Genomic DNA, 26,970 nt, shown 5'->3' with positions numbered 1-26,970 from the left:
AGAGCTCGATTTGTGAACAAGAGGAAGCACTCTCTCTTGCTTGCCACCATCCAGGGGAAGTGATTTTTGGGTCACAGCAGGTGTCTGGTCTAGCAAATCTCTTCACTGGGAAGCGGAGAGATTTTATTTTGTTCCGAATGTGCCTAGCTCTCGGCAGGATTTGTCATAAGAAGTCCCATCCATAAGGGGCTTTTGTCATCTCAAACTTTATTGCCTCGAGCAAGGATCACCAACCCATAGTCCGGGTATTGGTACAGGTCCGTGGCCTGTTAGGAACCGGGCCGTTTTAGCAGGAGGTGAGCATCAGCGAGCAGCAGAAGCTTCATCTATATTTACATACACTCCCCACTACTGGCATTACCGCCTGAGCTCTGCCTCCTGTCAGGTCAGCAGCATTAGAGTCTCATAGGAGCGAGAACCCTGTGGTGAACTGCACATGCGAGGGATCTTCAGTTACACACTCCTTATGGGAATCTATTGCCTGATGATATGTCACCCTCTCCTATCACTCTCAGATGGGACCGTCTAGTTGCAAGAAAACAAACTCAGGGCTCCCACTGATTCCACATTATGGTTAGTTGTATAAGTATTTCAATATATATTACAAGGTAATAATAATGGAAATAAAGTGCGCAATTAATGTAATGCCCTTGAATCATCCCAATACCATCCCCCCAATGCCGGTCCATGGAAAAATTGTCTTCCAAGAAAATGCCAGAAAGTTTGGGGACCACTGGTCTAGCTAGCGAGTGCTGGTAAACAGCAATCCCAGGAGTCATGTGTTAATTTTAGCCTATGTCTGGGAACAGGGGGAATCTTTGGGATTACTTGTTCTCTGAAGAGCCTATTGCATCCAGTCACTATTGAAATTCAGTACACTATTAAGAATTATAATTGTCAATGGCCAAAAGATCGATCCCTTAAATTAGCCTTGTCAATTTTATTAAAAGGATTTTAGAGAGTTCTTATATTAACCGATTGATAGAAAGGTTAAATGTATAAAAAGACACATATCGGTGTGACAGCTAGCCTTAAAACTCTTCTTGATAAAAGTAAAGAGCAAAAATTCTGACCTAAAGAAAGTTAAACTCCTGTGTCTGCTCAAACTGCCCCTGTGGGAATAAAAACAAAGGCCACTTCACCTTGCAGCCTTTGAGTTCAAATTCTGCGCTTTCACCTCGACATCATGGGTTGCATTCCTGATCAGGAAACCATCCCCTCATGGTTTAATGTTTGTGTGACTTTTGGGGAGTACCAATTTCTTATTGACCCTTTTCCCTTCCTTGGATATCTTTTGATTTCCTGTCTTCCATCTGTGACAGGAGCACGAGCACATGAGGCTCTTTGGCCATTGTGTGTAGATAGCTGAGAATCTAAAACCTTAGAAAAGTTAGCCGGACAAATATGTGGTTTTATCTTCTAAGTGTGGAAGAATGCCTGGAATGCATAGCTTGCCATAGTTGAGGGTGGGCAGGGTTGAGTACAGCCTGCTCTCTCAGCACAACTGTGCCTGAAATGTGAGCGGTGTGGAGAGCTGGAGACTAAGACAAAAACAGGTGAAGGAATGGCTCTTCAAGGGGTCCAATGCACTTCCCTAGCCCCTGTTTTGTCCCACACCACAGCCCAGGTTCTTGCTGCAGAGGGAGCCCAGCTGAGCCTTGGATCCAGGCTGCTTCTGGGAACCTGAAGTCCCCCAGGACACAGTGAGGCCTTGAGGCTTTTGAAGGAAGCAAGTGGCCAAGGGTGTGAAAGTCATGAGAAACCCGAGCTTAACCATCCGGTGACTGTGCACGGTCAAGAATTTCACCACGATGAGGCATAGGAAGGAACCTAATTAATATCCAGGGAAGCCACCCACAGGAAGGAATTTCTTTCCCAGAAAGCTAGTATGATTTAATATTAGAAAATCTATAAACATGATTTATATGAATAAACCAAGAAATTTTTTTAAAAAATGTAAATCTCAAAGGTTGCTAAAATGGCATGTGTGAATATTTGGTATATCTTACTTTACCTAAAATGCCTAGAAAAGAAAAGATGCTACTGACCTCAAACAAAAGCCCAACACCATGTTTGAGGATGAAATGCTACTGTCATTCCTATGGGAGTCAGGAAGGTGACAAAAAAACTTTCTATCAGCGGTATGATTTCAAAGTCTTGATGAATATTGGGCATTGGACTTTTAAAAAGGCTTAACCACTAAAAGGGGGGCTCAGTGTTTTCAACTGATCTGATTCTCTTGCAAATGATTAAACAGCTAGAACAGCTTTTCTCAAGACAACTTTACACTACTAAAAACTAGTAGGAAACCCAAAATTTTTTCTTTAAGTTGTATCTGCCAATATTTACTTCAAAATTATTAGAACAGAAATTTTGATAAATTTATTTTAAAATCCACTTTAAAGTAATACTTAAAAACCTATCAGCCATCAATTCCTTCAGGTATGACCCGAGCTGCAGGAGCTGCCTTGCCCAAGGTCATGCACTTGCAGAGACTGACCACATCCAAGGACTGATCCAAGAGGAGGCACAAACATCTGGCTTGCTCTGCCCAAGGTAGAATGATTCTGATGGGCCATTTTACCTTCAGAGCTCCCCTTGGGATCCGAAGAGGCTTTGGTTGGGCCTGCAGTATGGATGCACTTCTCTCTGTGCCCACTCCTGCTTCCCTCCCTTCCATTCCTCAGGGGTTAATTCTAAGTACATGTCATGCACACTAAAATCCATCTCAGAGTCTGCTTCCTGTGGACCCCAATCTGAAAAGACATTTCTAACTAGAAATGTAGCAGTATTTACACCAGTGAACTTCACCTTCAAAGAACGCAGGAAGAACATACTTTAGGTGGATGGAAAGTGATCACAAAAAGATAATCTGAGATGCAAGAAGGAAGGATAATGGGCTACATTAGCAAACATGAGTAACAAAAAATCAGAGAATGTGCAGAACCGTTCTCATACTGACAAAGCTTATTTTGGTGACTAAAGAGACTAGATAAGACTAAATAAAGCTGCTATGCATCACTCAGATGATGGGAGAATCCAATGACAGCAGCTCATGCCCCTGTAAACATATTTGAATGTCAAAGAGCCAATCCTTTAAGATGGATCACAAGTGGCTAACTGGATGTAAATTCAAATGGAGCCAAGCGGCCATTTGCTGACTAGAGGTCACACATGTACTCTGAGTTCCCAGAAAACTCACACCCTCTGTTCAACTTTGGGGCTTCCAGAGCACACCAGAACCAGCCAATCTGAGCTAGGCTCTATCAACAAATCAGGGATCAGCATCATTGACCAATCAGAGCTCAGCTATGCAGGCCTATCAGAGCTCAGTGATTTCAATCCTTCATTTGCATAAATGGGCTTTATTAGGGAGTTCAGAGGGAATGAACTTCAAACCCTACCACTCACTACTAAATCCTACCACTCCCTTCAATGCAATTGGTTTCACACCCAAGACAGCCTCTCCCAGGATTGCCAAGTATTCACTGGCACAAGTGCTCTGTCCTCCAAATTCCTTTTCAGAGAACTTTTGTTCACACTCTTGTCTCCACTGGCTCAGCCAATGACGGAATTACAGTCTCTGAGCCACAGTCACTGGCCAAAAGTGTACAAAGGTGACCCAGGATGCCTCGGTTTGGATATGATTTGTTTGTCCCCACCCAAAAACATGTTGAAGTGTGATCCCCAATGCAGCTGATGTGGGCAGATCATGAGGGGCAGATCTCTCATGACTGGCTTGGTGTCATTCTTCCAGTAATGACTTAGCTCTTACTCTGGAGAAACTGGATTCATTCTCTTGGGAATGCGTTAATTTCCTCCCTGCTAGAGAGGGTTGTTACAAAGCCAGGACATCTCTTGGGTTCTCTTTACACCTGTCCTCTTCCCGTTTGACCTTATCTGCTATATTATGAGGCAGCACGGAAGCCCTCACAGGAGCCAGGGCCATGTCCCTGTGCTTCCCAGCCTACAGAACCATCCGCTAAATAAACTGCTTTCCCTTATAAGTTACGTAGCCTCGGGCATTCTGTTATAGTGACACAAAATGGTTCAAGACGCAGGATGAACCAAGAAGAGCCTATCTGGGCTGTTCCTGCTGGGGCATAGAGGAGGAAATTGGTGTGTTTGTGTGCTATTTGTTTGTTTGTTTGCATGTTTTAATGATGGCGATTTGAGAATATTAATTCAGGGAATATATGGACATGACCCTTGCCTCCTCCCTCCAATCAAGAGCAGGATTTGATTGCTACAATTTCAAGTAGGATTTGTGTACCCCAATTTGTAGAAAGGACTGTTTAGAAGTTTATGTGTGTGTGCTTACCTCACTGGTTTTCTTGCCATATTATACCTTTTTAGGTAAAAAAGACTTTTTTCCCCATCGTAATCTGGAACCATTTTACTAACTTCATTGTATTACCAGGAGGATTTGCTTTACCTGAATGGTCTGACAGGGAGCAACCTTGCCAAGACCGGCCATTTTGAATGACACGTCATTGGCGTGCTCAGTTACTTCCATTACACTTAATACTCAGTTCGTAAGTCCTGTCTTTGGTTCAATTGCCACAACTTATTCTGAGGTAGACATATTTGAGAAATGTTTTACATGTAATATCATAAATCCTTTGAATGTTGAAATGTTTCCATTTTATCGATATATTTTTCCTCCCTAAGAAGGTTGCCTTGAGAATCAATTTTTTAAAGAATTTAGGAATTTTAAAAATACTGTAGCTGTTATGTCTGTTTGCAGATTCTAACACTTAGAGCACTTTTTTAAAAAGCATCTAAGTATTGTTAAGAATGCAGTTTTAAATGAGAACACATGGACACAGGAAGAGGAAAATCACACACCGAGGCCTGTTGTGGGGTTGGGGGAGGGGGGAGGGATAGCATTAGGAGATATACCTAATGTTAAATGACGAGTTAATGGGTGCAGCACACCAACATGGCACATGTATACATATGTAACAAACCTGCACATTGTGCACAAGTACCCTAAAACTTAAAGTATAATTAAATAAATAAATAAATAAATGCATACATACCTGAAAAAAAAAGAATGCAGTTTTAATCTTGGTAAATGTTGAGTATTTCTAATTTTTTTAATCAAAGCTCTTTTCTTTTTGTGTTGTCTGCTTGGAGACTGTGGCTTTGTCATTGTTCCTTATCCCCATTCACTGAAGGGGTTGATCAGAACTGAGGACAGGAGCCAAACAGCCAGGTTCTTTTATGCCCAGGAGCCCTCGGCTGCCATGTCAGGGAGATCCTGCTCAAGCCAGGGTGGCTTAGCCCAGGATAACAGTAGATTCTGAGATGGGTGAGAAATGGTTCGCACGGGGCCATAGTCATTCCTCTGGCATAATGGACTTGGGCTCTGGAGGCCAGGCTCTCTTCAAGGAGCACGAGATGAAATTGCCTCTTTGGGAGTTTTCAGTGACACCCTTCAAAGTGCTCATGTGTGACATGGATCAGCTGAGGTAGGGGGTGGATGAGCTTTCTGCCCTGTGGGGCATCTGTCTGTGTAACTTTTTCTGAGGGAGGCAAAGAGACAGGGTGTTTAGGTCGGCCAACGCCCACTGTGACTGGTTGATAAGATGCCAAGCAACAGGACCATCCAATCACCTTGAACGCTGTGCTGTGTGTCACTTCATCCAATCAGACCTCAAGTTGGCCCATGATGTCAGCCACGTGGTGACTACAAAAGGCCCTCCCACTGGTGATAAACAGCTTGTCTGTTCCTCCTATCCACTGGCAGCTGCCTCCACGATGGCTGAGCCTTCCTCTGAGATCACCTCCGACAAAGGCCTGAGCACCAAGGAGCCCAAAGCGGCCAATGCCACGATGGCCCACAAGCAGAAGAAGCACGGGCACTCTCACCCCAGCCGCTGCAGGGACAGCTTCACCACCTATTTTCCCCGGGTGCTGAAGCGGGTTCACGTGGGCCTCAGCCTTTCCCGCGAGGCAGTGGATGTCATAGATTCCTTCATTCATGACATCTTGGAGCACATCGCCACCAAGGCCGGCTACTTGGCCCGCTATACCAAGTGCGCCAACATCACCTCCCACGAGATGCAGACCACCATTCGCCTGGTGTTCCCGGGGCAGATGGGCAAGCACGCCATGTCCAGGGGCTCCAAGGCTCTGCTCCGCTATACCAGGAGCAAGTGAGCTGCCTCAGGAGCACCTGAGCACCAAAACCCAAAAGCTCTTTTCAGAGCCACTGCACTTGGCTTGAAAAATCTGTAGCCCACCAAGGGGGGGACCTGCTGGAGGGTGGGGGTGGGTGGCGCCCTTTTGATTTGGGGACTGTCGAGGAGGCAGGTGGCCTGTGGCATCCTATTTTTCATGCATTCTTTCCCTGAGAACTAAACATTATCAACTCCGCTTCAGTCTATATATGTGGTGCAGTTTTTCCTTGGAAAATAATTCATTCCATTTAGTGATTTTTCATTTAGTCTCTTTACTACCTGCATGGTCATTTCTGTCAGTTATATTTCTAAATCACCCTTTATTAGGATCAGTCAGGTCACAGTTGTTTTCATAATAAAGTCATTCACCTTAGTCTCTGTCAGTCCTCCACACTTATACAGTATCATTATCCAGAGGGATTTTTTTTGCATTGTATGCAAAATATAAAGTACAAAAGCACATATGAGAATCATGAAATTCGCAATCAAATATGTCGACTTATCTTAGGGTAATAGTTTATATTTATCAGGAAGATTGAAACACAGAAATAGGTAAATCAAGTTTTCAAGAAACAATTTCTGTTTCAAGCAACCATTTCTTTTTCATGCTTTTAGAGTCTCAAATTACTATTCCATTTCATTCACGTTTATCCAGTTCTTCTCTTTTGAAGCCTGTAATCTTTCAACGTTTAGAATAAAAATTTAAGGTGTGCAATTATGCATGGACGGTGGGACTGTCCAATGATAACAGTCAAAGTCCCAGTCTCCACTAGCACAGCCAATGAGAGACCTGCAGCCTCTAAACCACAGCCATTGCCCCAAAATGTGGGACGGTTGCTGGAACTAAAGCATTAATATCTTACTTGTGCAATTCAGCCTTGAGGTTGAATAGAAACAGATTAAATTCTTTGGCTATGGCTGTCAGATTGCTTGTTTTTAATCATGGTGATTTAAGGACATGAATCCAGAGCTGGGAGCAGGACATGCATCTAGTCTCTTGCATCAATTCAAAACAGGAGAAAGGGGAAGGGATGGCCCCAAGATGGCCGAATAGGAACAGCTCCAGTCTACAGCTCCCAGCGTGAGCGAGGCAGAAGACGAATGATTTCTGCATTTCCAACTGAGGTACCGGGTGCATCTCACTGGAGATTGTTGGACAGTGGGTGCAGGACAGTGGGTACAGTGCAGTGAGCCTGAGCCAAAGTAGGGCAAGGCATCGCCTCACCCAGGAAGCACAAGGGGTCAGGGAATTCCCTTTCCTAGCCAAGAAAAGGGGTGATGGACGGCACCTGGAAAATCGGGTCACTCCCACCCTAATACTGTGCTTTTCTGATGGTCTTAGCAAACGGCACACCAGGAGATTATATCCCGCGCTTGACTCTGAGGGTCCTATGCCCACGGAGCCTTGCTCATTGCTAGCACAGCAGTCTGAGATTGAACTGCAAGGCAGCAGCAAGGCTGGGGGAGGGGCAACCGCCATTGCCGAGGCTTGAGTAGGTAAACAAAGCGGCCGGTAAGCTCAAACAGGGTGGAGCCCACCGCAGCTCAAGGAGGCCTGCCTGCCTCTGTAGACTCCACCTCTGGATGGGGGCAGGGCATAGCCAAACAAAAGGCAGCAGAAACCTCTGCAGACTTAAATGTCCCTGTCTGACAGCTTTGACGAGAGTAGTGGTTCTCCCAGCACGCAGCTGGAGATCTGAAAACGGACGGACTGCCTCCTCAAGTGAGTCCCTGAGCCCCAAGTAGCCTAACTGGGAGGCACCTCCCAGTAGGGGCAGAATGACACCTCACATGGACAGGTACTCCTCTGAGACAAAACGTCCAGAGGAACAATCAGGCAGCAACATTTGCTGTTCATCAATATCCGCTGTTCTGCAGCCTCTGCTGCTGATACCCAGGCAAACAGGGTCTGAAGGGGACCTCCGGCAAACTCCAACAGACCTGCAGCTGAGGGTCCTGACTGTTAGAAGGAAAACTAACAAACAGAAAGGACATCCACACCAAAACCCCATCTGTATGTCACCATCATCAAAGACCAAAGGTAGATAAAACCACAAAGATGGGGAAGAAACAGAGCAGAAAAACTGAAAATTCTAAAAATCTAAGCACGTCTCCTCCCCCAAAGGAACGCAGCTCCTCACCAGCAACAGAACAAAGCTGGATGGAGAATGACTTTGACGAGTTGAGAGAAGAAGGCTTCAGATGCTCAAACTACTCCGAGCTAAAGGAGGAAGTCTGAACCCATGGCAAAGAAGTTAAAAACCTTGAAAAAAGATTAGATGAATGGCTAACTAGAATAACCAATGCAGAGAAGTCCTTAAAGGACCTGATGGAGCTGAAAACCATGGCATGAGAATGACGTGACAAATGAACAAGCCTCAGTAGCTGATTCGATCAACTGGAAGAAAGGGTATCAGTGATGGAAGATCAAATGAAAGAAATGAAGCAAGAAGAGAAGTTTAGAGAAAAGAGAATACAAAGAAACAAACAAAGCCTCCAAGAAATATGGGACTATGTGAGAAGACCAAATCTACGTCTGATTGGTGTACCTGAAAGTGACGGGGAGAATGGAACCAAGTTGGAAAACACTCTGCAGGATATTATCCAGGAGAATTTCCCCAATCCAGCAAGGCAGGCCAACATTCAGATTCAGGAAATACAGAGAACGCCACAAAGATACTCCTTGAGAAGAGCAACTCCAAGACATCAGATTCACCAAAGTTGAAATGAAGGAAAAAATGTTAAGGGCAGCCAGAGAGAAAGGTCGGGTTACCCACAAAGGGAAGCCCATCAGACTAACAGCTGATCTCTCAGCAGAAACTCTACAAGCCAGAAGAGAGTGGGGGCCAATATTCAACATTCTTTTTTTCTTTTTGTTATTATTATTATTATTATTATTATTATACTTTAGGCTCTATGGTACATGTGCGCAACGTGCAGGTAAGTTACATATGTATACATGTGCCATGCTGGTGCGCTGCACCCACCAACTTGTCATCTAGCATTAGGTATATCTCCCAATGCTATCCCTCCACTCTCCCCCCACCCCACAACAGTCCCCGAAGTGTGATGTTCCCCTTCCTGTGTCCATGTGTTCTCATTGTTCAATTCCCACCTATGAGTGAGAATATGCGGTGTTTGGTTTTTTGTTCTTGCGATAGTTTACTGAGAATGATGATTTCCAATTTCATCCATGTCCCTACAAAGGACGTGAACTCATCATTTTTTATGGCTGCATAGTATTCCATGGTGTATATGTGCCACATTTTCTTAATCCAGTCTATCATTGTTGGACATTAGGGTTGGTTAAAAGTCTTTGCTATTGTGAATAATGCCGCAATAAACATATGTGTGCATGTGTCTTTATAGCAGCATGATTTATAGTCCTTTGGGTATATACCCAGTAATGGGATGGCTGGGTCAAATGGAATTTCTAGTTCTAGATCCCTGAGGAATCGCCACACTGACTTCCACAAGGGTTGAACTAGTTTACAGTCCCACCAACAGTGTAAAAGTGTTCCTATTTCTCCACATCCTCTCCAGCACCTGTTGTTTCCTGACTTTTTAATGATTGCCATTCTAACTGGTGTGAGATGGTATCTCATTGTGGTTTTGATTTGCATTTCTCTGATGGCCAGTGATGGTGAGCATTTTTTCATGTGTTTTTTGGCTGCATAAATGTCTTCTTTTGAGAAGTGTCTGTTCATGTCCTTCGCCCACTTTTTGATGGGGTTGTTTGTTTTCTTCTTGCAAATTTGTTGGAGTTCATTGTAGATTCTGGATATTAGCCCTTTGTCAGATGAGTAGGTTGTGAAAATTTTCTCCCATGTTGTGGGCTGCCTGTTCACTCTGATGGTAGTTTCCTTTGCTGTGCAGAAGCTCTTTAGTTTAATTAGATCCCATTTGTCAATTTTGGCTTTTGTTGCCATTGCTTTTGGTGTTTTAGACATGAAGTCCTTGCCCATGCCTATGTCCTGAATGGTATTGCCTAGGTTTTCTTCAACATTCTTAAAGAAAAGAATTTTCAACCCAGAATTTCATATCCAGCCAAACTAAGCTTCATAAGTGAAAGAGAAATAAAATACTTTACCGACAAACAAATGCTGAGAGATTTTGTCACCACCAGGCCTGCCCTAAAAGAGCTCCTGAAGGAAGCACTAAACATGGAAAGGAACAACTGGTACCAGCCACTGCAAAAACATGCCAAATTGTGAAGACCATCGAGGCTAGGAAGAAACTGCATCAACTAATGAGCAAAATAACCAGCTAACATCATAATGATAGGATCAAATTCACACATAACAATATTAACCTTAAATGTAAATGGGCTAAATGCTCCAATTAAAAGACACAGACTGGCAAATTGGATAAAGAGTCAAGACCCATCTCTGTGCTGTATTCAGGAAACCCATCTCATGTGCAAAGACACACATAGGCTCAAAATAAAAGGATGGAGGAAGAACTATCAAGCAAATGGAAAACAAAAAAAGGCAGGGGTTTCAATCCTAGTCTCTGATAAAACAGACTTTAAACCAACAAAGATCAAAAGAGACAAAGAAGGCCATTACATAATGGTAAAGGGATCAATTCAACAAGAAGAGCTAACTATCCTAAATATATATGCACCCAATACAGGAGCACCCAGAGTCATAAAGTAAGTCCTTAGAGACCTACAAAGAGACTTAGACTCCCACACAATAATAATGGGAGACTTTAACACCCCACTGTCAACATTAGACAGATCAACGAGACAGAAAGTTAACAAGGATATCCAGGAATTGAACTCAGCTCTGCACCAAGCGGACCTGATAGACATCTACAGAACTCTCCACCCCAAATCAACAGAATATACATTCTTCTCAGCACCACACCATACCTATTCCAAAACTGACCACATAGTTGGAAGTAAAGCACTCCTCAGCAAATGTAAAAGAACAGAAATTATAACAAATTATCTCTCAGACAACAGTGCAATCAAACTAGAACTCAGGATTAAGAAACTCACTCAAAACCACTCAATTACATGGAAACTGAACAACCTGCTCCTGAATGACTACTGGGTACATAACGAAATGAAGGCAGAAATAAAGAAGTTCTTTGAAACCATCGAGAACACAGACACAACATACCAGAATCTCTGGGACACATTCAAAGGAGTGTGTAGAGGGAAATTTAGAGCACTAAATGCCCTCAAGAGAAAGCAGGAAAGGTCTAAAATTGACAACTTAACATCACAATTAAAAGAACTAGAGAAGCAAGAGCAAACACATTCAAAAGCTAGCTGAAGGCAAGAAATAACTAAAATCAGAGCAGAACTGAAGGAAATAGAGACACAAAAAACCCTTCAAAAAATCAATGAATCCAGGAGCTGGTTTTTTGAAAAGATCAACAAAATTGATAGACCGCTAGCGAGACTAATAAAGAAGAAAAGAGAGAAGAATCAAATAGATGCATTAAAAATGATAAAGGGGATATCACCACCCTTCCCACAGAAATACAAACTACCATCAGAGAATACTATAAACACCACTACGCAAATAAACTAGAAAATCTGGTATAAATGGATAAATTCCTCGACACATACACCCTCCCAAGACTAAATCAGGAAGAAGGTGAATCTCTGAATAGACCAATAACAGGCTCTGAAATTGAGGCAATAATTAATAGCTTACCAACCAAAAAAAGTCCAGGACCAGATGGATTCACAGCCAAATTCTACCAGAGGTACAAGGAGGAGCTGGTATCATTCCTTCTGAAACTATTCCAATCAATAGAAAAAGAGGGAATCCTCCCTAACTCATTTTATGAGGCCAGCATCATCCTGATACCAAAGCCTGGCAGAGACACAACAAAAAAAAAAGAGAGAATTTTAGACCAATATTCCTGATGAACATCGATGCAAAAATCCTCAATAAAATACTGGCAAACTGAAACCAGCAGCACATCAAAAACCTTATCCACCATGATCAAGTGGGCTTCATCCCTGAGATGCAAGCCTGGTTCAGCATATGCAAATCAATAAATGTAATCCAGCATATAAACAAAACCAGCGACAAAAACTACATGATTATCTCAATAGATGCAGAAAAGGCCTTTGACAAAATTCAACAGTCCTTCATGCTAAAAACTCTCAATAAATTAGGTATTCATAGGACGCATCTCAAGATAATAAGAGCTATTTATGACAAACCCACAGCCAATATCATACTGAATGGGCAAACACTGGAAGCATTCTCTTTGAAAACTGGTACAAGACAGGGATGCCCTCTCTCACCACTCCTATTCAACATAGTGTTGGAAGTTCTGGCCAGGGCAATCAGGCAGGAGAAAGAAATAAAGGGCATTCAATTAGGAAAAGAGGAAGTCAAATTGTCCCTGTTTGCAGATGACATGATTGTATATCTAGAAAACCCCATCGTCTCAGCCCCAAATCTCCTTAAGCTGATAAGCAACTTCAGCAAAGTCTCAGGATACAAAATCTTAATGTGCAAAAATCACAAGCATTCCTATACACCAATAACAGACAAACAGAGAGCTAAATCATGAGTGAACTCCCATTCACAATTGCTTCAAAGAGAATAAAATACCTAGGAATCCAACTTACAAGGGATGTGAAGGACCACTTCAAGGAGAACTACAAACCACTGCTCAATGAAATAAAAGAGGACACAAACAAATGGAAGAACATTCCATGCTCATGGATAGGAAGAATCAATATCTTGAAAATGACCATACTGCCCAAGGTAATTTACAGATTCAATGCCATGCCCATCAAGCTACCAATGACTTTCTTCACAGAATTGGAAAAAACTACTTTAAAGTTCATATGGAACCAAAAAAGAGCCCACATTGCCAAGACAATCCTAAGCGAAAAGAACAAAGCTGGAGGCATCACGTTACCTGGCTTCAAACTATACTACAAGGCTACAGTAACCAAAACAGCATGGTACTGGTACCAAAACAGAGATATAGACCAATGGAACAGAACACAGCCCTCAGAAATAATGCCACATATCTACAACTATCTGATCTTTGACAAACCTGACAAAAACAAGAAATGGGGAAAGGATTCCCTATTTAATAAATGGTCCTGGGAAAACTGGCTAGCCATATGTAGAAAGCTGAAACTGGATCCCTTCCTTACACCTTATACTAAACTTAATTCAAGATGGATTAAAGATTTAAATGTTAGACCTAAAACCATAAAAACCCTAGAAGAAAACCTAGGCAATACCATTCAGGACATAGACATGGGCAAGGACTTCATGTCTAAAACACCAAAAGCAATGGAAACAAAAGCCAAAATTGACAAATGGGATCTAATTAAACTAAAGAGCTTCTGCACAGCAAAAGAAACTACCATCAGAGTGAACAGGCAACCTACAGAATGGGAGAAAATTTTTGCAATCTACTCATCTGACAAAGGGCTAATATCCAGAATCTACAATGAACTCCAACAAATTTACAAGAAAAAAACAAACAACCCCATCAACAAGTGGGTGAAGGATATGAACAGACACTTCTCAAAAGAAGACATTTATGCAGCCAAAAGACACATGAAAAAATGCTCATCATCGCTGGCCATCAGAAAAATGCAAATCAAAACCACAATGAGATACAATCTCACACCAGTTAGAACGGCGATCATTAAAAAGTCAGGAAATAACAGGTGCTGGAGAGGATGTGGAGAAATAGGAACACTTTTACACTGTTGGTGGGACTGTAAACTAGTTCAACCATTGTGGAAGTCAGTGTGGCGATTCCTCAGGGATCTAGAACTAGAAATACCATTTGACCCAGCCATCCCATTACTGGGTATATACCCAAAGGATTATAAATCATGCTGCTATAAAGACAAATGCACACGTATGTTTATTGTGGCACTATTCACAATAGCAAAGACTTGGTACCAACCCAAATGTCCAACAATGATAGACTGGATTAAGAAAATGTGGCACATATACACCATGGAATACTATGCAGTCATAAAAAATGATGAGTTCCTGTCCTTTGTAGGGACATGGATGAAGCTGGAAACCATCATTCTCAGAAAACTATCGCAAGGACAAAAAACCAAACACCACATATTCTCACTCATAGGTGGGAATTGAACAATGAGAACACATGGACACAGGAAGGGGAACATCACACACCGGGGCCTGTTTTGTGGTGGGGAAGCGGGGAGGGATAGCATTAGGAGATATACCTAATGTTAAATGACAAGTTAATGGGTGCAGCACACCAACGTGGCACATGTATATATATGTAACAAACCTGCACGTTGTGCACATGTACCCTAAAACTTAAAGTGTAATGAAAATAAATAAATAGAAAAACAAAAACAAAAACAAAAGCTGATTGACGTATCCATGACCTACTGTTCACTTACCTATTGTTTTTCCTGATGAGACATTCAAAATATATAATATGTTATTAGTTAGTTTGAAATCTATGATACATTATTATTGACTACAGCCACCCTAGTGTGCAATAAATATCAAAACTGAAAAAAAAAAAACAGGAGAACGGTAGGCAATTAAAAAAATTAGGATGACTGCTTTTTGCTCAATCAACTTGAATGTTAATATTTATTTTAATGTTTTCTAATTTCCATTGTGTTTTCTTCATGGCCCTAGTACTTTTTGTTGATTTATTATTATATACATGTATTGCTTTATCTCAAAGCAGTTAGAGGTTTTCCATTTTTAAATAATTGATTTGTAGTTTTTTACCTCTGTGGAAAGGAAATAAACTTTGTGAATCTATTCTTGAAATTTGTTGATTTGCTTCAAAGCCCAATATTTCATCAGTTTTCTTAAATGTTCCACTCACTGTTTAAAAATAAAATTAAATAACCCTTTTATAATAATGTAGGAACCTGTAAATGTTATTTTGTAAAAAAAAAAAAGTTATCTGTAAAGCAATTTGTAAGAGAGCGACTTTGATCCAGTATATAGTTGGCGAACCACAGAGACACAGCCTTTGATGTAAAATAAAGATGTGTTCCAAAGAACAAAGGAAGAATTCAAGTTTTATAGCAAAATTTCCTTCCCAGGTTCCCTTTCAGGTAGGTTTGTGCAAAATGAAGGATTCTGACTCATTTAGTTTTGATGGATGATAGAACTGAGCCCTGATTAGTCGAGACAGTTGAGCCTTGGTTGGTTGAGGCCCGTGAGCTCTGATTGGTTGGTTCAAGTGAGCTCTGGAAGTGTCGCAGTTTGTTCTGTTATTAGTCTCTTACCTTTGTGTGTGTGAATTCTGATTGGTTGGTTCGAGTAAGCTCTGGAAGTCTCACAGTTTAGTCTGTTATTAGTTTATTACCTTTGTGTTTGTCCGTGTGTGCGTGTGTGTGTGTGTGTGTGTGTGTGTGTGTGTGTGTGTGATGAGAGCACATAAAATCTATTCTCTTAGCAAATTTTTAACATACAATACAATATTATTAACTACAGCTCTACTCTTGTAGAAATCTCTAAATTTATTTATCCTGCAAAACTACAAATTTGCATTCTTTAATCCACATCTCCCCACTTCCTGCCACCCCCCTCTACCCCTGCTAACCACCCTTCTACTCTATTTCTGTGTGTTTGACTTTTTTTCTTAGATCTTATGTATAAGTGCGATACAGCGTTTTTCTTTCTGTGATTGGCTTATTTCACTTTATAAACCTGGAGTTTTATCCTCCAGGTTCATCCATATTGTCATAATGGCATTATACCCTTCTTTTCTAAGGTCGAATAATATCTTAATGTGTGTGTATATATCTATGTCTATATACAGATATAGATGTCACAACTTTTTATCAATTCATACATCTATGAGCACTGAGGTTGCTATTGTGAATAAAGCCACAATGAACGTGGCAGTACAGATATGTCCTGAAAAGATCTACAAAGCCAAGCAGATAATTTGAATAAGTAGAGTGGACCAAGCCTGTTTTGCTCCCTTCTAGGATGGCAGCATGTTGCAGTACAAGTGAAACATTTGTAAATATTTGAATAATGTTTTTATTGGCTCTGTTTGTATGATGAATGATTCTCCTGCACTACTCCCCCACCTCTAACCACAAAATATTACCAGCATCCATTGGAATGCACGTATTATCCTAATCACTGGGTTTTGACCAGTCTAGGCACTCCACTAAAGATATTTCCTTTCCTTGACTCCAGAAGAGAAACTAATAGCCCATGTGATTTTTGGGAAAAGGGGTTTGAACAGAACTTTGGAGATGAAGGGTGGGCTATGGGTTAAAAGTGTAATATGATGCAATACCCAAAATGTGGTGTACATGCCTCTTCAGGTACAGGAGATAGTTTTAAGTGGTACACAGATTTGTAAGGAATTTTTTATTTGTATAAATATAAGAGGTACAGGTGCAGTTTTGTTACATGGATATATTGCACAGTGGTGAAGTCTGGGCCTTCAGTGTAACCATCACCCAAATAGTGTACATTGTACCCATTAAGCAATTTCTGATCCTTCACCCTCCTCCCACCTTTCCAAGTCTCCAATGTTTATTATTCCACGCTCTATGTCCACGGAGGTACACAGATTTTTAAAAACTGTTTATGCAGTTTAATGTGAATTAAAAATATGTCAATAACATGTTATCTGTGAAACCATAGATATTATTGCTTACAAAATACAAAAAAGTTATTTAAAATCAGTTAATTAAAATAGCTTTCTTAAATAAATAATTGTATAGGTGGTATGCACATATGGCAAAAAAGGATCAAACTGTAGTGGAATGACTAGTTAACATGTTGTCAAAATGCCTAGGAATCAGACAAACCTGGTTCAAACCTCACCCACCACTTACTCGCCATGTGACTTTAGGCAAGTAACCTAATTTCTCTGAGTCTCAGGGTAAAATAAGAATAATAACAGTACCTGCTTCACTGGGTTGTTGTTAAGCTTAAGTGAGGGGCATTATAGTGTAGTGATGGGGTGCACAAAATCTAAAGCTAGATGCCCTGGTTTCAAATCCAAGCTCTACCACTTATCAGCTAAGTGATGTTGAGCAACTTACTTAACCTTCATGTGCCTTAATTTTCCCACGCGTAAGTGGGATTATTATGAGGGTTGTATGAGTTAATACCTGTGCAGTGCTTAGAAACATTCTAGCATATATTAAGTGTTCCTTGGAAACAATCCTAGTGTAAGCATTATGTGTTTGTTAAATTAAAAATAAATGTGTAGTCTGAACACGGTGGCTGACCCCTATAATCCCAGCACTTTGGGAGGTCAAGGTGAGAGAATCCCTTGAGCCCAGGAGTTCAAGATCAGCCTGGGCAACATAGCAAGGCACTGTCTCTACAAAAAATTGAAAAAGTAGCCAGATGCGGTAATGCACACTTGTAGTTACAGCTACTCAGGAAACTGAGACAGGAGGATTGCTTGAGCCCAGGAGTTTGAGGCTGCAGTAAGCCATGATTGTGCCACTGCATTCCAGCCTGGGAGACAGAATGAGACCCTGTCTCAAGAAAAGAATAAAAATAAAAAATAAATGTCTACACATCTCCCAAAATTTAGCAAGTTCTCATGAAATGTAACCCATTGATTTTGCTTTGGATTTCCAACACCAAAAAGAAATAAATATGCAATCAGCATTTGATTAAGAGGCAGCATTTAATTGCTCAGCATACACAGAGAACTAGCAAACTCCAGCACCTCTCTGCAGTAGGAATTAAAGACAAGTCTCATGGAAGCTGGGTCTTCTTCAAGGACTATCAGGAGTGAGGTTAGAGAGAAGCCCCAAGTTATCTTTCTGTATCCTGCTAAGGTAAGTGTGGGCCACTTCAATTTACAGATGAGGAAATTAGGTCTCAGAGAAATTAAGCAAGCTGCCCAATGTTATGAAGCACGTAAATGATAAAGCTAGATGGTATGCTACCTCTATGGAAGAGCCTACATCCCAAGCAGAGGAATTTAGAGTTTATCCAGTGAAGTGGGGAGATAAAATGTGTATTTTATGGAAATTAGTATGGTAGAGGTATAGTGATGATGAGAGTAATATAACAACAATATCATTAGTTGAGATTCTACCACTATTATTGGATACCTCTGAAATATTCTTAGATATCCAGTCTTAAAAAACTCTCCTGTGATACCACACCTCACTTTTGCTACTTACTTACCAGTATCCATTTTCTGTTTTTAATTCAAACTTCTTTGAAAGAGTACTCTGTTTATATGTCCATTTCTCATCACCCACTCACTCCTCAAACGACTGAAGTCTGGCTTTTATTCCCCAACCCATCCCTATCCCCCAACGAGTACTCCAACAAATCTACCCTCATCAACTTTCAGATACACACATACCTTGAACATATTGTGGGTTCAGTTCCAGACGACTGCAATGAAGTAAATTATCACAATAAAGTAAGCAACACAAATTTTTTGGTTTCCTAGTACATATAAAAGTTATATTTACACTATACTGCAGTCTCTTAAGTATACAATAGCATTATGTCTAAAAAAAATATGTAACTTAATTTAAAAATACTTTGCTGCTAAAAAATGCTAATGATCATCTGAGCCTTTAATGAGTTGTAATCTTTTTGGTGGAGGAGGGTCTTCCTTTGATGTTGATGGTTGCTGACTGATAAGGATGGCAGTTGCTGATGGTTGGGGTGGCTGTGGCAATTTCTTAAAATAAAACAGCAATGAAGTTGGCCACATCAATTGACTCTTCCTTTCATGAAAGATTTCTCTGTGGCATATGATGCTGTTTAATAGCATTTACCTACAGTAGAACTTCTTTCAAAATTGGAGTCAGTGCTTTCAAACCCTGACACTGCTTTATCAACTAAATTTATGTAATATTCTAAATCCTTTGTTGTCATTTCAACACTATTCACAGCACCTTCACCAAGAGTAGATGCCATCTCAAGAAGCTACTTTGTTCATCCATAAGAAACAACTCCCCCATGCTCATGGATAGAAAGAACCAATATTGTGAAAATAGCCTTACTGCCCAAAGTAATTTATAGATTCAATGCTATCCCCATCAAGCTACCAGTGACTTTCTTCACAGAATTGGAAAAAACTACTTTAAAGTTCATATGGAACCAAAAAAGAGACCGTATAGCCAAGACAATCCTAAGTCAAAAGAACAAAGCTGGAGGCATCACGCTACCTGACTTCAAACTATACTACAAGGCTACAGTAACCAAAACAGCATGGTACTGGTACCAAAACAGATATATAGACCAATGGAACAGAACAGAGCCCTCAGAAATAATGCCACATATCTACAACCATCTGATCTTTGACAAACCTGACAAAAACAAGAAATGGGGAAAAGATTCCCTATTTAATAAATGGTGCTCGGAAAACCGGCTAGCCATATGTAGAAAGCTGAAACTAGATCCCTTCATTACACCGTATATAAAATTTAACTCAAGATGGATTAAAGATTTAAATGTAAGACCTAACACCATAAAAACCCTAGAAGAAAACCTAGGCAATACCATTCAGGACATAGGCATGGGCAAAGACTTCATGACTAAAACACCAAAGGCAATGGCAACAAAAGCCAAAATTGACAAATGAGATCTAATTAAACTAAAGAGCTTCTGCACAGCAAAATAAACTATCATCAGAGTGAACAGGCAACCTACAGAATGGGAGAAAATGTTTGCAATCTACCCACCTGACAAAGGGCTAATATCCAGAATCTACAAAGAACTTAAACAAATTTACAAGAAAAAAGAACCCCATCAAAAAGTGGGCAAAGGATATGAACAGACTCTTCTCAAAAGAAGACATTTATGCAGCCAACAGACATATGAAAAAATGCTCATCATCACTGGTCATCAGAGAAATGCAAATCAAAACCACAATGAGATACCATCTCACACCAGTTAGAATGGAGATCATTAAAAAGTCAGGAAGCAACAGATGCTGGAGAGGATGCAGAGAAATAGGAATGCTTTTACGCTGTTGGTGGGAGTGAAAATTAGTTCAACCATTGTGGAAGACAGTGTGGTGATTCCTCAAGGATCTAGAACTAGAAATACCATTTAACCCAGCAATCCCATTACTGGGCATATACCCAAAGGATTGTAAATCATTCTGTGATAAAGATACATGCACACATATGTTTATGGTGGCACTATTCACAATAGCAAAGACTTGGAACCAATCCAAATGTCCATCAGTGATAGACTGGATTAAGAAAATGTGGCACATATACACCATTGAATACTATGCAGCCATAAAAAAGGATGAGTTCATGTCCTTTGCAGGTTAATGGATGAAGCTGGAAACTATCATTCTCAGCAAACTATCACAAGGACAGAAAACCAAACACCACATGTTCTCACTCATAGGTGGGAGTTGAACAATGAGAACACATGGACATAGGGCGGGGATCATCACACACTGGGGCCAGTCAGGGGATGGGGAGCTGGGGAAGGGATAGCATTAGGAGAAATACCTAATGTAAATGATGAGTTGATGGGTGCAGCAAACCATCATGGCACATGTATGCCTATGTAACAAACCTGCATGTTGTGCAGGTGTACCCTAGAACTTAATGTATAATAATAATTTTTAAAAAAGAAACAACTCCTCATCCATTCAAGATTTATCAAGAGATTGCAGCAATTCTGTCACATCTTCAGGCTACACTTCTAATTCTAGTTCTCTTGCTATTTCCACCACATCTGCAGTGACTTTCTCCACAGAAGTCTTGAACCCCTCAAACTTATCCATGAGAGTTCGAATCAACTTCTTCCAAACTCCTGTAAATGTTGATATTTTGACCTCCTCCCATAAATCATGAAAGTTCTTAATGGCATCTAGAATGGTGAATCCTTTTCAGAGGTTTTCAATTTTCTTTGCTCAGATCCATGAGAGGAATCAATATCTACAGCAGCTATAGCCTTATGAAATGTATTTCTTAAATAGTAAGACTTGAAAGTCAAAGTTACACCGTGATCTATGGGCTACAGAATGAATGCTGTGTTAGCAGGCATGAAAACAACATTAACCTCCTTGTATATCTTCATCAGAGCTCTTGGGTGACTAGGTACATTGTCAATGAGCCATAATATTTTGAAAGGAATCTTTTTTTCTGAGCAGTAGGTCTCAGTAGTGGGCTTAAAATATTCAGTAAATTATGCTGTAAACAAATGTGCTATCATCCAGGCTTTGTCATTTCATTTCTAGAGCACAGGCAGCATAGATTTGGCATAATTCTTAAGGGCCCAAGGATTTTCGGAATGGTCAATAAGAATTGGCTTCAAATTAAAATCACCAGCTGCATTAGCCTCTAACAAGAAAGTCAGTCTGTCCTTTAAGTCTTCGAAGCCAGGCATTGACTTCTCTCTATCTGTGAAAGTCCTAGATGGCATCTTATTCCAATATAAGGCTCTTTTGTCTGCATTGAAAATTTGTTGTTTTGTGTAGCCGCTTTCATCGATTATCTTAGCTAGATTTTCTAGATAACTTTTTGCAACTTTTACATCAGCACTTGCTGCTTCACCTTGCACTTTTATGTTATGAAGATAGCGTCTTACCTTGAACCTCATGAACCAGCCTCTGCTGGCTTCCAACTTTTCTTCTGCAGCTTCCTTATCTCTCTCAACCTCTGCAGAATTGAAGAGAGTTAGGGCCCTGCTCTGGGTTAGGCTTTGGCTTAAGGGAATGTTGCAGCTTGTTTGAATTTCTATGGAGACCACTCAAACTTTTTCCATATGGGCAGTAAGTCTGTTTTGCTTTCTTATCATTCACATGTTCACTGGAGTAACACTTTCAATTTCCTCCACAAACTTTTCCCTTGTGTTCACAACTTGGCTAACTGTCTGGTACAAGAGGCCTAGCTTTTAGCCTATGTTAGCTTTCAACTTTCCTTCCTCACTAAGCTTAATCATTTCTAGCTTTTGACTTAAAGTGAGAGACATGTGACTATTCCTTTCACTTGAACTCTTAGAGGCCACCATAGGGTTATTAATTAGCCTAATTTCAATACTGTTGTGTCTCAGGGAATAGGGAGGCCTGAGTTAGCCTGCCATCTTATATGGGCACAGTTCACGATACCCCAAAAGAATTACAATAGTAACATCAAAGATCACTGATCACTGCAACAGATATAATAATAGTGAAAAAGTTAGAAATATTGCAAGAATTATCAAAAGGTGACCCAGAGACACAAAATGAGCACATGCTGTTGGAAAAATATCACTGATAGAATTGTTTGATGCAGAATTGCTCCAAGTCTTCAATTCGTAAAAAACACAGTATCTGCCAAGTGCAATAGAGTGAAGTGCAATAAAATGAGATAGGCCTGTATTTATCACTATGTACTAGGTAGGCACCATTCTAAATTATATATCTATGTCCTCATTTAGTCCTCACAATACCCATGAGATAGGTAACATTATTTCCATTTTACAGATGAGGAAATAGACCCAGAAAAATTAAGTAACTTGCTCAAAATCAAAGAGCTTTAAGGCAGAACTTTTAGCCAAAATGTATGTCTTACTGTCAATTTATGGCCACTGTGCTAACATATTGTCAGATTGCCTGGTGTCCTACATTCATAAGACTTGTTTCTGAAAGAATCTCACAAACCAAAGATTGGTAAATTTGATTTCCATTATGGGAAAGTGGATGGAATCTGAAATAAAAACCAATATTTATTTGCTTATATTTGTATACGGAAACTCTGGAAAGATAAACAATAAACTATTAGGCTGTGCTGTCTAATATGGTAGACACTAGTCATGTGTGGCTCTTGAGCACTTGACGTGTGCCTAGTGCAACTGAGAAAGTGACTTTTTAATTTCAAAAAATTAAATTAAAATAGCCACCTGTGGCTGCTAGCTACTGTATTGGACAGTGCCAATATAGAACATTTCATTATCAGAAATTTCTATTGGACAGTGTTGCTATAGAGATCAGGGGGAAATGGTGTATAGGAGCAAGGGTGATAGTGACATTTTTATGTATGTATATATTTTTACCTTTAATTTGGACTTCTGGATCATGTATATATATATTATTTCTTCAATATTCTGATTAAAGTATTATCATTAGTGCTTAAGCAAACATTATGAATTGGAGAGAAACCAGCATGATATTTCAAGGGGGAACATATTTCTTTAAAAAAACAATTTTAACATTTATTTTAGATCAGGGGATATACATGCAGGTTTGTTGCATGGGTATATTGCATGCTGTGGGTAGGATGTAATAACCCTCTCTTCTGACCTTTGCTAAGGCTAACCTGCCTGCCTATTTTGACCTGCATTTCCTTTTTCTCACTTTTCCTAACTCTGTACGTTGGCTACTGACACAAACCTCAGGCTCACTTTGTTTTGAAATATAACATGTTTGTGTGTGCTTTCTCCCACCTAACTCTTGACGCTTTCTTACACAGGAGTGCACACATGCTTCTGTCTTCACATATGCACAGCTGAAGGTGAGATGATTTCTCTGCTCCACAGTTGGGAAGGGGGATTATACAGCAGAGAAGATGGAGAAGACAAAAGGGCTTGTGGAAAACTGCGAGTCAACATTTCTTTGGTCAGGCAGTTACCACACATGAGCACTAGCTGCCAAGCGAAGACTATGGTTCACTGAAGAGAACCTGACAGGAGTAGCCACCCCTCTGTTCCAGGCAGTAATTGCCATGTGAGACTGTGATGGTTGTCCAGATTATTCAAGTAAAGCTGGAAATTTAGATTTATGTTTGATCCCTCACATCTTTAAATGCAGGCAACTAATTAAAATTAAAAGAAAACCTTCTGTCCAACATTTTGCAATCTCCAAATTATTGAAATTTTTGAAAAGCAGCTGATGTGTTTTTACATCAAAGGTAATTCTTTACCATTTTTACTTTTTCACAATGGAAATAGATTTTTTCTGATTATAAAAACACACGTTCATTTTTAAACTTACCTATATTCACACTACCCCAATAAACCATTTTTAAACTTTTGATGTTTTTCCTTGTTGTTTTTCTGCTTACTGGGAGGATGTCATGTGCACATCCCAATAGACAGAAAATTTCACATTTTTAATGTGAAAATTTTACAATAGTTGTTTACTCACATTAGTAGTTATGCATCTAAGTTATTATGTTTAATAGCTACATGGTATTCCACTGTGTGGTTGGCACATTATTAATCCAATTCTCTATTGATGGATATTTAGGTGTTTATAATTTTTCATTATTACAAACAATACTGGAATACACATTCATAACCACTTTTAAAAACATGTTCACTATATAAGATGGAGGGAGAAATTTTATCATAGAAGTTTTGTTTTTCAGAGTAGGAAAACCTGGGATTCAGTATTAGGATCCATCTTAGTTCATACTTTTATAAAAGGTGTGGAAGACAGAGAACATACCAATTTTGCAGTAGATTTATTGAAGTAAACTATGACAAGTCAGCAGTGAAAAGTTGCAGAAACAAGTAATGAGTGGTCAGGAAAGTGTAAGATGAACCTCAATGTGGAAAAGTATAGTAATACATTTAGAGAAACACGTGCCAAACTATATAAAGAGTATTATCAGATTATTACATAGCACTGCTTGCTGCCACACCAGAGAAATGATTCTGTCTCGATGGGTCAATTCTTAGATCATTTAATTATCTGTCATCGAAAATGTAGCAAACTTGACAGGAGTAATATATACTATAAATGTGCAATAGCAAGAGCATTGAGCGCTGAACTAGAAATCATATCTGAATTTAGACTGAGCTCAGCTGCTTACTGTGACTTTGAGAAAATTGATTAGCCCCTCTGTGTCTCAGTTTTCATATCTGTTTAATACTTTATTGTCATGGTGATTATGAAGACCCAATAAACTATACATAAATTTGTTTGCTTAAAGAATATGATCATATTTGTTAAAGCCTCTCAGGAAAGGTGCAAAAAGTAGATACACTCTACCTATACAGTGTTGAGCAGACAAGTAAGGCAAGGCCAGGTCTGACAAATTTTGCCAGTAAATATGAAACAAGCCCTTTTCAGATTTAGAAAGTGTACTACATACATACACAGTGAAAGGAAGAGTAGCCAAAGGAACAAGCTCCCCGTGGTCCTGGTCCTACACACCAAGGTAACCAAAACCAAAACAAAGGGGGCCATTGGAAGTTTGCATCTTGAGTTGTGGGACACCCTATTGCTGAGGAGCCAATGCTATGCAGCAGTTAAGCAGTTTTATAACCTGCAGTTGTACCCCAAGGGGGCAAGACAGAAAGCTTCATATCTTATCAAAACTCAGAAGGCAATGAGAAACTGTCCCATGACAGCCTCCTTGGTAAGTAGGAAGAAGAGTGGGAGATGGCCTCAAGCATCCCATGTTCTCATGTTTTAGGAGAATCACAAGGTGTTCTGCCAAGACTCAGATTAGCTGCAGTTCAAGTCTTTCCCCTGTGGCCTACTGGACAAATTTGCATTTGCCCTGCATGGTCACTAAGGCACCAAAATGGAGCCATTCTCTTACCCAGGACAAATATTTTTCTACTGCTTGACTGAGGCTGATGAGAGGAGTTAATTAACATGCCTTAGGTAGACAACAAGGGATGGATCCTGGAGAGCCCCTGACCCACAGGTCAGTGCCTCATCCCCACATAACACAAAAAACAGCCTGAGAAAAAAATCGAACTGTGGGCACCAATAAGGGAACTAACACAGGTGGTTGTTCCTGGAGACATGCCCATAGCTACACAGATAGGAGAACCTCCAACCCATTCAGATAAAAACTTACAAAAACTTCCGACCCCCTCAGATAAAGAAAGAAGGCCTGACATAGAAATGCCTTTGTCCTTTATATAATCAACAGGCTCCCAGGAAAACTTTTCTTCTCCTTTTGTGGGCATGAACATGGTGGGTCCAGTGGACTCTTTCGTTTCCTTTTTGCACTGTGAGCCTGGCCTCTACGAATCATCACTTCAACTGCTGATAGGTCCTGGGCCAAACTGAGTAGCCCCTGTGAATCATCACTTCAACTCTTGATTGGTCCCAGGTCAAGATTCCAGGCCAAACTGAATCACACTTTCTCCAAGACAGCCCACAGACTAAACATATTCCTTCCCCTTCCCAATACATTAAAAACCCCAGACCCCAGCCTCATAGTGGACGACCCATTTGGCTCCCCCTCTCCACTATGGAGAACTTTTTTCTTTCACTTATTAAACTTTCACTCCAATCTCATGCTTGTGTCCACACTCCTTAATTCTCTTAGATGTGAGACACAAAACTTCAGATACTATCTCAAACAACAAAAGACTACTACATATTTTAATACACTGGCAGGACTACAACATATTTTGGTGCATTGGCTAGGAAAGAAAGGGATTCATCTAAAGGGTGAGTAAGAGGGGACATTTAATTCTCTACTTTCATTTTGGAGGTTTGTCCTCAGTTTTTTCTTTTTTTCTTCTCAAGAAACAAACAAAACACTGGGCCCCTGTCAGCCAGTTAAAAAACTAATAGGGTGGCTTCCAGCCTTAAGACTCAGGGGACAGGATTGCTGGAGAGGAATTTGTCAATCCCCATCACTCTCAGTTGTTGGGAATGTTGGCTCTGTTCCAATCCAGTTTCCTTTCACAGAGGGCCTAGCTGTCACATGGGGATGGAAGGAGGTCCCGAGGCAACTGAAGGCTTCTGGCCAAGGCTACACCTTGGTGTTACCTGAAGGCCCCTGGACTAATTCCAGTCTCTGATAGTCCATTGGGTGTCAGCGTCAAGACTTCCAGACTTTTCTATTGCATTTTCTTCCTTGCTTTTCTCGACTATCATGTCGCCTATCCCTTCTTTGTATACA

General features: G+C 40.4%; 1 protein-coding gene across 9 annotated transcripts in view; it reads left to right on the top strand.

Moving 5' to 3' along the window:
• Positions 1–25,028, top strand: part of LOC129024941 (uncharacterized) — a 29,053-nt gene extending 4,025 nt beyond the window's left edge. For 6 of the 9 annotated variants that reach the window (XR_010125532.1, XR_010125533.1, XR_010125538.1 and 3 more), the window contains one exon: positions 23,569–24,123. Coding sequence is in view for 2 of the 9 variants with exons in the window: in XM_054472271.2 (XP_054328246.1) it covers positions 23,569–23,771 (203 nt within the window). In the remaining 7 variants the exon portion in view is untranslated. Of the gene's footprint in view, positions 1–23,568 lie in introns of all 9 variants that reach the window. The other 3 variants (XR_010125535.1, XR_010125541.1, XR_010125534.1) reach the window with 2 other exon arrangements.
• The last annotated feature ends 1,942 nt before the right edge of the window (positions 25,029–26,970 follow it).

The sequence above is a fragment of the Pongo pygmaeus genome, chromosome X (genome assembly GCF_028885625.2).
Source record: "Pongo pygmaeus isolate AG05252 chromosome X, NHGRI_mPonPyg2-v2.0_pri, whole genome shotgun sequence".
Classification (NCBI taxonomy): domain Eukaryota; kingdom Metazoa; phylum Chordata; class Mammalia; order Primates; family Hominidae; genus Pongo; species Pongo pygmaeus.
The sequence above is the reverse complement of the archived record's forward strand: the minus strand, read 5'-3'. Positions and strand labels throughout refer to the sequence as shown.